At 43.6% G+C, this 16,065-nt stretch overlaps 1 protein-coding gene across 3 annotated transcripts in view; it reads right to left on the reverse strand.

Moving 5' to 3' along the window:
- Positions 1-962: 962 nt before the first annotated feature.
- SLC45A2 (solute carrier family 45 member 2) overlaps positions 963-16,065 on the reverse strand; it is a gene marked incomplete at its 5' end in the record, with an annotated part of 32,503 nt that continues 17,400 nt past the window's right edge. The window contains 5 exons of one of the 3 annotated variants that reach the window (XM_082651470.1): positions 963-1,670; positions 4,067-4,281; positions 8,592-8,715; positions 9,389-9,532; positions 13,762-14,087. In XM_082651470.1, coding sequence (XP_082507596.1) covers positions 1,446-1,670; positions 4,067-4,281; positions 8,592-8,715; positions 9,389-9,532; positions 13,762-14,087 — 1,034 coding nt within the window. In that variant the 3' untranslated portion in view covers positions 963-1,445. The remainder of the gene's footprint in view (positions 1,671-4,066; positions 4,282-8,591; positions 8,716-9,388; positions 9,533-13,761; positions 14,088-16,065) is intronic. The other 2 variants (XM_082651472.1, XM_082651471.1) reach the window with 2 other exon arrangements.

Raw genomic sequence — 16,065 nt, forward strand, 5'->3', positions numbered from 1 at the left:
AATTCCCTTCGAACGTGGGAGGTTTTGATAAGCTAGAAATTCACCTGAGGCAACGACTACACTATCAGACTCTAAGATGAGGCAGGAGGAAGAACCACAAACATTTTTTTAACTTGTAAACACTTGGGGGCAAATCATTCCGCACCACTCAGGCACATCCGGTGTTATTCAGACAAACACTTATGAAAGGCTGGGGATGGAAGGATCGAGGTCTGGGAGAGCAGGACGGTGAGCCTTCAAAAATAGTGACAATGGCTGTCATTTTTCTAGTGCAGACCAACTGTCAGCCCAAGCGCTGCTCTTACCGGAAACAGCAGAGCCGGAGTGCCTGGGGTCGAGGCCCAGCTCTGCCACTTAGGAGTTGTATAGCTTCAGACGAGTTCTGTAATGCCTCTCTGCCTCAGTTTCCTCATCTGTAAAATGGAGATCAGTAACAGCAGCCTCTCTCAAGATTGCTGTGTTAACACAGGTTAAACGCTGAGAATGGTGGTAAGCACTCCGTAAGTGTTAACGTTATTACAAATGGTCGCAACTCTCTGGGGTAGGAATTATTACCCCAAATGTGCAGATGAACGAGTGTGGCTTGGGTGGGTCTGTAGTTTGCTGGGGAGCAGCAAAGCCAGGATCCCAAACCAGCCCGGCTCTAAAGCTCATGGTCTCTCTATTAAACCATGCTGACCCCTGGCTGAGAAAACGGCTTCACTTGGACCAAGAAGAGAAATGGAAGGCAGTTCTTTGAAAGGCTTCCATAGAGACTCCAGCGGCTGGAACAAAAGTGCAGACTGGAGAGAAAGATTTTTACTGTGTCAATAAGATGAGCTCTTTCAAAAGTAGCAAATCCTCCAGCATGAGATGTTCAAGCAGACTTGTCAGGGATATTATAAATTAGCACGAATTATGAACGAGTTAAATATGAATTAAAGATGACTGAATTAATATCTTTAAATAAATCATTGGCAATATTTTGAGTTACAGTGAATTTGACGAAAAATATTATTCCCCCCCGCCAACTATACACGGACAGCAGGTTTTAAAAAAAAATCACATTACAGCATAAATCCCAGCATCACAGGGACGTGCTAGTCTGCTTCGCAGGTTTCGTCAAGGCCTGAAATGCCCTGTGGAAAACAGACCCTGCCTCTCCATTCCGCTGCACTGAGACGGAGGGAGAAAGGCCCGGGGCGGTGCCGTCACCCACACTTGCCCTTTGCCCCCAGTGAATGGAGGCATAGCCCAGTCTCTCCTAAGACCAATGATGCCTGAAATAGGGAAACGGATGTGCAGAGGGCTGGCTGAGAGTGAGGAGTGGGCAGATCACCGCCGCTGAAGTCGTAACACGCGGCATCCCATGGGCAGATACAAACAGTGCAGAGCTAAAGAAAAGATCGATCTCCTGCCGTGTGCTCCACTGTGTCTGGGATTAGGAACGATGTCTCTTTATTGACCTAATCCATATATCTAACAAAGAGAGCCACAAAACAACAGCCAATCAGTGACACCGCAGAGGCTGTGATCACCACGACGACGACGCTCCCGGCCATGTTGACCAGAAGGCCCAGGCCGCCTCCAACCAGGATCTGAGCCAGCTGCACCATGCAGGTGAGGGCGGCGCAGTCCACGCCCTGCCCTCTCACGCTGCCGTCCGGGCCCCCGCACCGGGCCTGCTGCCTCTGCAAGGGAAGCACAGGAACAGCGTTTGATCTGCACCAACTGTCCTTCAGGGCAGAAGGCAGCAAGCAAACTTCTTCTCTAAAAATCCAGGTAATAAATACTTGCAGCTTGTGGGTCGTTGATCTCAGCTGCAACTACACCACTCTGCTGCTGCAGTGCAAAAGCAGCCGCAGAACGTAAACCAGGTGGCCTTCCAACAGAATTCTATGACACGGGTATTTGACTTTCATGTAAGTTTCCCCTGTCACAAATATTATCCTTCCAGTGATGTTTTAAAACTCATTTTAAAATTGTCAGAGAATTCCTAGAATTCCTGTCGTGTCTGTACACGACAGACTGTACAGAAAAGCAGGTGTCAGACCACGTTCGGCCCAGAAGACAGTTTATCAACTCCTGATTCAAGCTCCACCCCCCGGCCTGCACCTTTCTTCCCCACCTGCCACGAAGTCTTAAATTCCACCGTTCACACCTATGGGAGTTAAATGGTTAAGAACGCAAAATTATCTCTTCAATAAATCAATAAGTCAATAAATACAATGCGGTAGAAGCTCAATAAGTCTCCCATTCCTCCTCTTCCCTAGTGGTTACGGTTCAAACATTTTCAGAAGGATGTTGAATCACAGGTATGTGTAGGGGGAGCAACATAAAAAGCAATTCCACCTTTCAAAATATGGTTGCTTTTTGCTTAGTAGATTCATATTTGATTAGTTTGATATTTGGTCGGAATTGGTTGATAACATTGCCATTTATTGGGTATCATATATGTGCTAGGCCTTGTGCAAGGCTCTTTCACATACCTTCCTTCATTTCACTCTTACCACCTCCCTCGATGCACATATCATAATCATTAGCCCCGTGATAACAATAATACTACTACCTACCATTTTCTGAGTCTTTGCCAGGTGCCAGGTAGGCATTATGCTAAGCGGATTACCTACACTATCTGGTTTCATTTAATTTTCCGACAACTCTCTAAGGTGGGTGTATCATTCCCACTTCATTGATTAGAAAACTAAGGCTCTGAGAGTTTGAATGATAATTCCTTAAATGAGAAAAAATCATTGTGCAGGAAAACGCACATTATCCTTTGAATAAGAAAGGGAAAATAAGAAAACGGATCCATAATCGCTGGATTTTCATTAAAAGATACTGGAAAAATAGACAAAGACCTGATGGGAGTGGTTACATGTAGGAGCCCAGGGTGGGGAGGCGAGGGAGGGGATGCACACGTACATGTATATCACTGTGGCTGTTGAACGACGTGATTGTATTATCCCATCTAAACATGAACTCATTTTGAGTGATATTTAATAAATAAATGAGTAAGATCCCCAGTGTCACATAGCTGTCAGAGGGGGGCGGGGCAGGATTTGAATCCAGGGTTCTCTGAGTCCAAAGCCTCTGTGTTTTGGGCCTAGTACCATCCAACTCCCTCGTGGAGGGATAGTTCTTTATGATAGCTGTCTCTTTAGCAGCAAAGCACCTGCCATGCATTGAAACATTAGTGACCATGTCTGCCAGGGAAGAGGACAGCTACAACTCTTGTTTAAAAGGTTTTAACACCCAGTGCAACTCTCTCCTGCTGTGTTTACCAGATCAAATGATGAAAAAGAAGGCCAGCGTTGCGGTCACATGGACGCGTGTTCAGCGTTTTTGCAGTTTCCTACTGTGATGGATTAAGCTACTAGCCATCTCTTTAACTTTTACAGTTAAAGAAATGTAAGCCTATTTTCAGGGGAAAAGTTGCATATCTGGATAAGAAAACGTGGTAATCTTAGAGCAGAAATACCAAACCTAGTGCTTTTTTAGGGCAGCATAGGGTCTTGCCCTCTGGCTTGAGCTCCTAGATGGAGATGGGGCGGGCCTCCCTTGAGGCAGCTGGTGAGATGACCACCTGCGACCAGCTTTCCTCCCTGCACACAGGGCATGACTTACCAAAACGCGGACTTCCAAGGAAAACGTCGCTCAACCAGTAACTCCCGGAAATTGCACCAGGCACCTCTGCAGTGGTTGAGGGCCTGGGCCCTCGTTGTGGCATCCAGAAACACTGCAGGTATGCTGGACATGTCATGAGCCCAGAGTTCCCCTTGCTTTGTCTCTGTGTGACTGTGGGCTGGTTTCTCAGCATTACCAACCTCACCTTCCCTAATCTGACTAATGGGAGTAATGGTACCTGCCCGACTGCTCCCAGGTGCACAGGGCTTCAGAGTAAGGAGGGGGTGGGCTGGAAAAGTGGTCAGGCCTTGGCTAGACCATCGTTACATCTGGCTGGACATCTTAGTGCTGCTGTTTCAAGAAGCCCTGTTCTCCAGCTCTGCTCTACATTTTCCTAGCAAGCTCCCCCAGCCTCCAGGTGAGTCCGGACGTCACTCGGTGCAGAGGTTCAACAACACACCTGCTCTTCCTGCTGCTCACGGTGGTATGCGGTGAGGAGGTTAAAAGGCACGGTGTACAGGGTGCTGGACATCACGCCAAACAAGGTGCACATGACCAGGCTGGAGTAGACATTCGGGAAGAGCCCGATGACGCCCGTCCCCAGGCCAAACAGCAAATACCCCATGAAGTAAAGACCCTTTAATCCGATGTAGGGAACCAAAGCTTTCTGAAAGTCTGTGTGTGGGGAGAAGAGAGGGAGAAATTACAGCTGGCAGTGCCTCACATCATCTCATAATTTCAGACAACCTTTCCTTTTGAAGATTCACTTTTTTTAGCCTTCCTTTAACACTGAGTCAGGAACAGAAGAACCTCCTTATCTGTGCTTGAAAACAGCTGGCTTTTGGAATAAGTTTTGAATCCTTTGTGTAAAGAAAAGCTGGAGATTGCCTTGCTGGGTTGATTTTCTTTTCTGCAGGGAAGGACCAGGCACTGTGTACTGGGGAGCTGAATAGCAACGGGATGCAAAAGAGGCGATTGAAAAGCCCGCCTTGGTTATGGGACCCTGGGGCAGCAAGCCATGGAAGAAAAGCGGGTATCTTTCCGATTCACAGAGATCTAGCCTAACAAGACCAAAATGACAATCCAGGTCTCTATTAGCCCCACAGCCCAAAGTCAGGTTGGAGGAAATTAACACAACCAGATTGCACAGAATGATCCAACTCATTCAGTTTCTTTGCCCCACCTAAATGTCATCTGCACAACCTGAGAAGGAAGTAAAGAACATACATCACCTGTAGATGCTCTCCCTGCCTTGCCAGCCCTTCCCAGGCTGGTCAGGGGGTCCTCCCCCTCGCTGGTGCCTTCACCCTCTATGGGCAAGTTCCACAACTTCTCAAAACCTCAGCTTCCTCATCAGAAAATGGAACTAACAAAACCCTTCTTGGTGGTTGTTATCAGGATCAAATGAAGTAAAATGTCTAGGAAATCACCCAGCCCCGTGCCAAGCACACAGAAGACACCCAGTTAATGGTGGCTATCATTACTTCAATAAATACAGAGCTTGCTGAATATGGTTGACTCTTAACTGGGGTCCCCTCCCAGCAGGTAAACTTGGCTTGCTCATAAAGAACTCATGGTAGAGCTCATTTTTTAAAATTGGAAATACAGCTTTAAAACATTTTACTATGTTTTCCACCACAGTAGGGAAAAATCCCTAAAAAAAACCTTTATCTTCCTCTTTTAATTGGTTATTTTTTTTTTACTTTTTATTTTATATTGGAGTATAGCTGATTAACAATGTTGTGATAGTTTCAGGTGTACAGCATAGTGATTCAGTTATACATATACATGTATCCATTCTTTTTCAAATTATTTTCCCATTTAGGTTGTTACATAATACATGTCAATCCCAAACTCCCTAACTATCTCTCCCCCCTCCCCCTTCCCCCCCTGGCAACCATAAGTTCTTTCTCTAAGTCTGTGAGTCTGTTTCCCTTTTGTAAATAAGTTCATTTGTATCATTTTTTTTAGATTCCACATATAAGTGATATCATACGATATTTCTCTTTGTCTGACTTACTTCACTCAGTATGACAATCTCTAGGTACACCCATGTTGCTGCAAATGGCTTTTAATCCGTACTTTCCTTGTCTTTCCTCTGCCCCATTCTACTGGAACACATGGACCCAGGGGATACACGAATGATAGATACTAGAAATGTGCCTATTCAAGAGTGAAATTTTCCATATCTGTTCAAATAATTATTGGATTTACATTGCATAGACAAGAAACCTAATATTTATTACATTTGTATCAATTATGGAATTCTGAAAATGTTAAATGGGCAACAGTGCTTCCTCTGTTAAATTCATGCCATGCTTGGAGGGCTGTTGCCAAGGTTGAGAATAAAAGCAGTAGAAATTTAGGTCAGTTTCTGTTTGCTTAATGATTACATTTATGCGGAAAACGTCATCTAAGTTGTCTCAGTACCTAAAAGATAACCATCGGTATTCATTAGGGAAATGCTCTCACTAAGTGTATAGGCCAGCCAGGAAGGAGGCAAAAGAGGATAAAGAGATATTTGGAAACATAACTAACTTCACTACGAAGATGGAAAGTCTAGCAAAGAATGCTTTATTCATAAAGAGAAAGCAATAAGTTTAAGGGCCAAGTTGACTTGTCCTCTGCTGGGTCTGACGCCAACTCATACTGTGCCTCTCCTTAGGATTGTACGGAAATGATTGATTTAAGCCCCAGCTATGGGTAGTAGTGTATGATATGAACAACTGGCTGTATTTCAGTACTCAGCGTGGCTATACTCATTGATCTACGTGTGCCTGCTGTGCGAAGGAGCTTAAAAACAAGTCCCTTATCACCATTCCCCACGGCCCGCCCAGCAGCCAGATAACCTGCTAAGCTCTGTCTGGATAGAAATTCTGGGTCTGTGCCTGATGTTATGTGATGAGTCCAGAACACAGGGTTATCGGGTGTGCTCTGGAATTGAGGGAAATGATTGATTCTGCCCAGACTGGGTTGGAGTGCAGAGGGAAAGACTTGAAAGATTGCACAGAGAGGGACATATTGGAGTTGGGTCTGGGTGGGGAGGTAGAAACAGCAGTTCGGGTGGAAGAAACCAAAAGCAAATACACAGAGGTGAGAACGTCCGTGCAGTGGGTCACTGGAGGAGTTCCTGCGTGGGAGTGACAAAGGTCCAAGTGTGAGCCCGGCCAAACTGTGAATCCCGGAGTGCCCAGATCAGGACTTTTACTCCATCTTATGGGCATGAGAGCCCCTGAAGATCCTTGGGTAGGGCTGGTTGGTATTTTATAAAGAAAATTTTAGTTCTAATTCACAGTGATAGGGATCCCATAGATTTATGCATTAATAGAACTTTGGAAAATTATTCAAATAGTAGGTATTCTTTATACACAGGGATTTTAACTGGAAAGGCTCTAAAAAATAACATGCTTTTGAATTTTCAAATGCCATGAAATTCATACAGGAACTCAGACTAGACTAATGGAAGGGTCCCTAGAAGGGAATTTTTTGAGGAAAACAAGTTAAACTTGACACAAAATTCAAATACTAATGACTTTTAGAAAAATGTTTTCCTCTTACAAGAATGAGAATAGTGGTAAATATTCCCCCCACCTCTTGAAAGCACAAAGGGATTGAGATGGATAATTTATTAAATCCTTTCAGTCTAACACTCCCTGATTCTAGGTAGTTGAAATCGTCCTCCTGGAGATTTCTTTTCTTTTCTTTCCTTTTAGTATACGTGCTGCCGAAGCAAGCGCCCTGGAGTTTCCTTAATTCGTACACTCTAAGGGGGAAAAAATGGGTTTGCTGAGGAAACGTAAGCTTTAAGCCACCACTACTTGGTTACCATAAATTTGAAAGTAATGAATTTTATGGTTTTATGATGATTGGGCTCATGAATATGCTTATATTAGGTCCCCTTTTCCCAATTGTGCTACACTTTGAAGAGATTTTTCTTGATCTCGAAGCAGGTTTCCCACTGTGCTATGGCTTAGCAAAGGGCTAAATGCCAGACTAGGGGTCCTTATATATATTCAGCCTCCATCCCCACAAGAAGCACGGTTCAGTGACAGAATGATGCCCCTGAGAATGGTAACAGGGATTGTCCCCAACGCCTCCCCCCCAACCTCAGCCATACCCCTGCTGTCCCCTGGGCCTGTCCAAAGCCTGGAGCTCTGCCCTGGGGACCAGCTATTCTCCCCACAATGCCGGAGAAGCTCTCAGATTTCCACTCCAAATGGGGGACCTGCGTACGTTTTATAGGCCAGAGTTTTTACTTAATTCAATGTGTACAGCACTTGGAGACTTCCAAACAAATTAGCCAGCACAAAACAAGCCTGTGTGATGCCCTAGAGTCGGAGTACATCCGTTTGGACTTATTTAAAACCAATCCCAGAATTCCCTTTGTTTACAGTGTCCTCATAGGTGATCTTAGCCAAGGGGGGTTAATAGACTCCAGACCCCATGGAAAGCTGGGGTCTGAGAAGGTAAGCTGTTGTTCTCAATCTGGAAGAGTGGCCCTGTTACATACCCGCCCATCTGAGCTTAAGTTATTTTATACGTTCATTTTGTCACCTAGCATATTAACCATCCCTCATTTTCTGTCAAGACTGATAAGCACATCTATGAAATGCTACCAGTGCCCTTATTCCAGCAGAACACAGACCTAGCGTTAATCAATAATCCTGGCTGTGACTACCCCCCATCCATCCAATACTTCACCATATCGTTTACAAGATTTCCTGTTGCTTTCCAAAGGATTTTGATTAGGATCCCACCTACTGCAAGTACAAAGTAATCACTGAGGAAAATGAGACCCAGAATTCACTAGGGAAAAGGCTACTTGATGCGGTCCTTTCTAAGGAAATAGTTTTTCCTGACCTCCGTATATATTTATCAAGAATCTGGCATCTTAGAGAGCAAAAAAATAAATATAGAAATACAGATGTATAAAATCCAAGATTCCGCCAGCCCGTAGAAGACATCCTTAGGAGGAGGAGACTCACAAGAATAAAGGGAGGAAAACACAGAGTTGATGCACAAACCCCAGCATCCAACCTCGACCCCTCTTTGGTAGATGAGGAACTCTGTGGAGTTGTGTGCGCTGTAGGGGTCCCCGTGGTACACGATCTGCAAGAGAGATTTGGGGCCACTGAGTTACCAGTGCAGGGTGGTAAGGACCCCTTCTCACACGTTCTGCTTCTTCACCCCCTCCTGGGGCTCAGACCTCATTCTCCCATGAGCACGTCACCCTTTCATCCTTTCACATCTCCATTCAGGGACCCTCAGGAGGTCTTAATGCATAAAGTCTAAACAACATCCCCCTGGATTTTTAACACCCCTCCTTCTGCCTAACAGCTGGCTCTACCCGCCATAGGCAACCCGGCCACCCATATTCTGGTACAACCAACAGGCTTCTGACTCATCTCTACACATGCCATTCCTATGCCTGCCTAGAATGTTTTCTCCTTCACCCCTCCCTCTGCAACTCCTTCTCTCCTTTCAAGATCCAAATCACACTGCACCTCCTTTATTAAGCCTGCTGTGACCGCTACAGTTCACCTTGATTTTTCTTCCTTATTTGTTGTATTTGATCAAGTACTGGTCCCATCGCATAGTGTCCTCTAGTTGTGTAGGGTGTAGTAACTTCCCTCTGGAATCTGTCTGTAAGCCAGCTCCTTGAAGGTACCCTTTCCTACACTCTTACTGTGCCCATCTTAGAGGCTGGCTCAGAAGCTCCACAGGTGCTGATGGAGGGACAGGTGTGTGAGATAATGAGCGTGTGCACAGACATGCCCCTTACCCGGCCCATGAAGTCTGTGAAGAAGAGCATGTTGGACAGGAAGGCGGTCCATCCGATGAGGTGGCTGATGCAAAGGCAGCGGTAGTGGGGAGGCATGCTCAACAGCACCCTCAGCAGTGACTTCACGGTCACTGCCCTCCGAGTCTGGAATAAAACAGCAAACAGGTGTGACGTTCAGTGTAGACACACAGCCAGCTGTGGGAGCAAAGCATACAGCCATGTTACATATCTGTCAGTAGACTATCACACGAGGTCGCACTTCCTGGGCATGGTGCCAAGGTTTCCATCGCGTGTTCTCATAAGAGGTGTTCTGTTAAGTACGTACAGATACTTAGCAGTTTCAGGTCAGGAACAGGGCTTTGGGGATAGGGTGAAGGGACTGGAAATAAAGCTTGCTTTGAGCCAAGATGTAAGACATATCTAGCTTCCTATCTTTGAACAACAGAACCACTGCTGAGGATGAAGCGCATAGATCTAAGCCAGCCCCTAGATGGTTATAATTCTTAGATTTCTTGACTTTTTTTTTTTTTTTTGGCTGCGTTGGGTCTTTGTTGCTGTGCGTGGGCTTTCTCTAGTTGCAGCGAGAGGGGGCTACTCTTCGTTGAGGTGTGCAGGCTTCTCATTGCGGTGGCTTCACTTGTTGCAGAGCACGGGCTCTAGGCGCGCAGGCTTCAGTAGTTGTGGCTCATGGGCTCTAGAGCGCAGGCTCAGTAGTTGTGGCGCACGGGCTTAGTTGCTCTGTGGCATGTGGGATCTTCCCAGACCAGGGATCGAACCCATGTCCCCTGCATTGGCAGGTGGATTCTTAACCACTGTACCACCAGGGAAGCCTCTTTCTTGACTCTTAAAATGTAGTAGTCTGAATTCCAAGATGGCCTCTATGATCTCCATCCTCATGATTCTGTTCCGTTACATGGCAAAAGGATTTTGCAGATATAACTAAGGTTACTAATCAGTTGGCTTTGAGTTAATTAATAGGGAGATTACCTGGGTGACCCTTATCAAGTCATATCAGCCCTTTAAAAAACACAGAGTTTTCTCTATATTTCTCCCAGTTGGCTGGGAGCAGAAGGAGAAGCCAGAAAGTCTCAAAGCTCAAGAATTGCTGGCTTTGAAGGTGAAGGGGGCCACATGGAAAGGACCTGGGTGTGGCCTCTAGGAAATGAGAGTGATCCCTGGCCATCATCAGTTAACAAGAAAACAAGGACATCTGCAACCACAAGCCGCTGGATTCTACCTGCATGAGCTTGAAGCTGATTCTTCCCCATTGGAGCCTCCAGATGAGAAGGCAGCTTCACCAACACCTTGATTTCTGCCTTTTGAGACCCTGAGCAGAGAATGCAGCTGAGCCCACCCAGACTTCTGACCTACAGAACTGTGAGATAATAAATGGGTACGGTTTTAAGCTGCTAAATTTGTGGTAGTTTGTTATGTAGCAACAGAAAACTACCACATAGAGCCAATCAGCTCCCTGCTCTGGGCCAGGTACCTCCTCCTAGTTTATTTCTCTGGATCCTGCCATCAGCCAACAGGTGTAGACGAGCCCTATGTCAAGTCAGAAGTGAGAACATTGTAGAACACACACACACACACACACACACACACACACACACACAATGACTACATATGCCCACAATTCTTTAATCTAGACTTAAATTACATTAAAACCAGAGGCTATAATTTATTGGTATCAGTAGCCTTGAGAGAATGAAAAATTTTGAACTATTGACACAACTGTTTTGAAATACAAAAAAAGGAAAGAGCCTTTAATAGCTTGTCATATGAGAGAAGAAAGAAACCTCAGGAATATGAAGCAATCACCTGCCCTGAAGACACTGAGACATAAACATTAACCATGATGGGGTAATGGGTCTTTCTCGTCAGATTTTTATTTATTCTGAGTCTTGACATAATGATATTGGGTCCTGGCTCGTTTATTTATAAGACAGTCTCCTGAGATTTTCTCTTTTAACTATAATAGCAAATTGTTTCATAGCTCTTAACCTTATATGATAATGCTTTTTATTCTTTGATGCAGAAAATTATATTTACTCATTGTAGGTTCGTTGTACAAGTTGATTTTTTTAATTCATCAGTTTTGTAGTATTTGTGACTATGCCTCAACTGATTTTTTTATACTTAATCAGTATTAAAAAGTATAGACATTACCTTGGAGTTAGGAAAAATAAACATTTTCTGCATGTAGAATATGGTATTTGTCAAAATAAGTGGTGACCATAACAGAAATCCAATGAAGAACTATTACTTTTTTCCTTGACCACAGGAAGAAGCAATTATAGGTATAGACTGGGAGACAACAGCCTGATTTTCATGCCTCAAAGTGATTTACCTTCACTTTCTTTCCTTTCCAAAAATTCAAAATTTTAAAAAGTGAATCTGACCAGCAAGTATTCAGTCTCATTCCAAACATTAATTTATGCTTCTGCCTTATACATAATTTTCAGCCTGCTTTCATTGTTAACCTAATTTTTTTTCTTCCAAAAATAAAAGCTTCAAAATTGTGCCTAGTCTTTCTGTAAAAGCTGTGAATGTAAATACTTAAAGTCCCTTTGGGTATTTTAACTCAGAATGAAAATGCAGCTGGCTTCTTATTCACTGACGCATCAATTCCCTTTGTGAAGCCCTTGCAATGACTCTGAGCCGCTGGGAAATGTTTTACTGCATACGTTATGCACCTTTGTCAACTGGACATTGGGTGGTGATGGATTTATAAGTGAAAAAGGCACAGAGCCATCAGGGGGAGAGAGAACTGTACAAAAGTGCCACCAGAAGGAGACTAAATATTGAAGGGAGTAACTGATGGCATGGAGGAACTAGAGATGGATTTTATGGTATCCAGCTCGAACAATAAATGAAATAATTCAGGCCTCTTGCCATTAAAAAAAAAATCCCAGTTCTCAAATTGCATAGCCACCCTCGTTTTGGAAAGTAATGACTTTGACAAACAAGATGGCCAGGGCCTTGGCCCTGACACCTCGGAGACACCCATTGCTCAGCTGGAAGCTCCCAAGATGCACTTCTGGAATAGAGGTGTCAGATGCTTGGCTTTGAGCCTAAGATATGTTTCTCTTTTTTTTTTTTCTTATGTTGTTTTGCTTTTATTTTTTAAGTCACATAATAGAACCATTCAGAGCCTACAGTGTTGTGCGTGTGGCACATACTAATACAAGTTAATTACATTTGATGCAAGTCTTAATGGTGTGGAGGGTTTTATGCCTTTCAAAAGACTTCTACTCACTTGATTTCATTTGATCATCACAACAGCCTCGGGGTAGAATAAGACAGCCTCTGCTGGGTGACCCTTTGAGGGCAAGTCATAATCTATCAATAGGGCAAAGAGGCAGGCATAATCTATAATAGCTACTTAATCTTTAGTAAACCCTGCCTTGTTTTGTTCCTTAAACCCTGACATTATTTTTCTTTATTTTCAAAGTAATACTTGTCTATTATAGAAATGTTGAATAGACTGAAGGGTTTAGAAAAGAAAATGAAAACCACCTGTTAGCCCATCACCCAGAGACAATAACTTCAATTAACATTTTGGGTATATATCCTTTCTATTTTTTCTCTGGATCTGCATAGCTTTTCCCAGTGGAGATCATTTTGTATATGTATGTGTGTTTTATCTGATATATTATGTCTTAAATAAATCTTCAAAAACACACAGATCCTTTAATGATCGAATGGGTTCCATCGTATGGCTCTTCCATGATTCCCGTGCTGCCTTGCAGAACTGCACAGCGAGGAGCTCCATCCTAACTGAGATCAGCAGGGAGTGTGAGTGTTCTCCTCCAGGTAGCCTGGAGCCGCAAAGGTTTAAGCAGGTCTCCGGAAACCTATATTCTCATCTTTTCTCTATTTACTGTGTGATCAAGATAAAAGGAAGGCTTCATCCCAATAACCTCTTAGTTCCTCCAGTTCCCTACCCAGGGATGCTGCTATCTGGAATACAAATTTATAATCCTAATCTAAGAAGTGAAGATACTTCTTGTGTCCTGAGGATGAGTCAAGGCTTCTCTTATGGCCTTACATTTTTCAACTGGCTTCATCTTCCCTGGTTTGACAGTCTGAAAAGAGTAAGAGACAGGAGGACTAGAAGAAAATGCACACATTTTTCTATTAGGTGCAAAGTTTTAATTCCAAGGGATAATAGCTACTGGGGATTTGAGGATTCACAAGACTTTTCGCATCAAATAAGCAAACGAAACAAAGACAAAGAATAATTTTTAAAAATCTGAACAAAACAAAACAAAACAAAAATAAAAAATAAAAAAATAAAAATAAAAATCTGAACAAAAGACAAGAACAAAAATATTTTTCCTAAGGTAATAAAAAAGAAGTTGCATCTTTACCTGTTCAGCAGGATTTTTGTTTTTTTCTCCCTGCAGCGCCAGCTCTGGGTGTACATAACCATTTTTAACTTTCTCAATAGACCCATACTCATACGCTCTGTCTGATGACAATGCAAGGTCCTGAGGGGCTTGCTGTGGGGGAATGTCCTTGGCAACATCTCTAAGCGGGGCTTCAGGGATACTGAACAGATGGATAATAAAACACAAAGTGAGCACCGACGAGGAGAAGAAGAACATGACCTGGAATTCTGTGCCCAGCAGTCTTCCCAGTTCCAGGTGGGCCCAGTCGATGGCACCCAAAAGGTAACCCAGGGCACCTCCCAAACCTGCAAAGCAAGCAAGCAAGAGCTGTATTAGCATTATTTAGAAGCATCGTCTCTTTCCATTTCCTTCCGTGGGAAAGCTCCCTGAGGACAGCGTAGGCAGCCTGGTTATGATGGGAGGAGCTAAGACACCTTGGCCAGGAAGCATGGGTTCAAGGCCTGGCTCTAGCATGCACTTGCTGTGACCTTGGACTTCCTCACTTGTCATACGGGGATGATAATAAAAAAGCAACCTACTGGTAGGGTCACGACTGGAAAATGGACTAGTGCCAGACACGTAGTAAGCGCTTAGTAAATAGTACCACCATCTGAAGTCCATCAGCTTTCTAAACTGCACTCTCAACACTGCTTAAGAACTAAAATTCCTGGCCCTAAAGGGCTCCAAAGAAAACCAGTTTCTGACTGCAATAAAATATAATTATGTATTGTTGTTGATCTATTAATAAGCTTCTTAGGGTGACACAAGTTTGCAGAGACCTAACAGCCTTAGAATCTGTCTTCTTTCATCTATGAAAAGATAATGGTGTGGGTGGAGGGATAAATTAGGAGTTTGGGATTAACAGATACATACTACTGTATATAAAACAGATAACAAAGACCTACTGTACAGCACAGGGAACTATATTCAATATCTTGCAATAACTTATAATGAAAAAGAATCTGAAAAAGTATGTATACATATATGTATAACTGAATCACTTTGCTGTGCACCTGAAACATTGTAAATCAACTATACTTCAGTAAAATAAAATAAAAAACAAAAAAAAAGCTAAAGGTAATTGTTCCCAGTTGACAGCCACAGAAAAATAAAAACAAAAGCTTAAATATGAATCTTTTTAAATCTTATCCTCTCACAGGACCTGGACCTGAAGTCTTTCTGGTGCTTTCTTTACCTGCTTACACTTAAAGACAGTGTGACCTGAGGGAGGAAGGACTTCTCAAAATCGATCCTGCCCTTGTGGTCTAATATTGGAAATTCTACCATTAGTGATTCATTCTCTTGGGTTCCTGTTTTAAAAAGCAAGTGCTCCTGGTACGGACAAGACATTGCATGTCTCAGCGCCCAAATACTAAGTGCTCCTCAGATGGTCCCTCTGGCAGCAGGCACCAGTGACGTCTGAGAACACCGGGCTGCAGCGGGGGTCTACCATGGGGTGGGAGGTTGTCCAGGGAAGTGAGCAGATGAATGCCAAACACACCTTCTACCTACATCACAAGCTTTCATAGGGCTGATCCTCTGGCAAATACCTTTACCTATCAACCTCCCATCATGCCTTACCAAAGACAAATATCTACCCAGTCAGATCAGCTTTCTGTTTGTTTTTATTTTTCTTGTGTGAGTGAAGGCTCCATTTTATTTCCCAGATAAAGACAACATCCCCACGAATCAGAGAATCAAGGAAGAAAACAGAGCTTAAGGAATTCTCTATCTCTAACCCTAAACATTTAAACTTACATAAACTCTGACCCCAGGAACACAGATCTGAACGCCAAATAAAATGAATCCCAATTTATCCAGAATGGTGGAAGAATGGATGAGTCTGGTGACTATACATTCTGTCTAGTTGCAATTTATCATAGAGGATATTTACAGATAAACAACTGTTTAACAATTGAATTCCAAAAAGACGGCATCATTATCATGCCCTGAGTGACAAAGCATTTTAAGGTGGAATTATGGGAAATGGTGGCCAATGGGGTGCAATGAAAAAACATGTTCTCTGCCAGCAAGGAGTATGTGGCCTAGTTATGGGTGATGTGCATATATATAAACAGATCAGTGGCACATACAGTGACCTGTTTGGACAGTGGGCACCCTGGTAGGCTCCGAGAACGGAAGGCCCTTGAGGGGGTCACACTGTTGCTGATTCAGAGGGCAGCTCTGGGACATATGGTGCGTCTGGATCGCCATTAGACAATGATGCTCTTTATTCAATCATGGAGATGCCGTGGATGTCAGAGGTCGAGTGCTGAGTCAAGC

The sequence above is a fragment of the Grampus griseus genome (genome assembly GCF_964374135.1).
Source record: "Grampus griseus genome assembly, chromosome: 3".
NCBI lineage: Eukaryota > Metazoa > Chordata > Mammalia > Artiodactyla > Delphinidae > Grampus > Grampus griseus.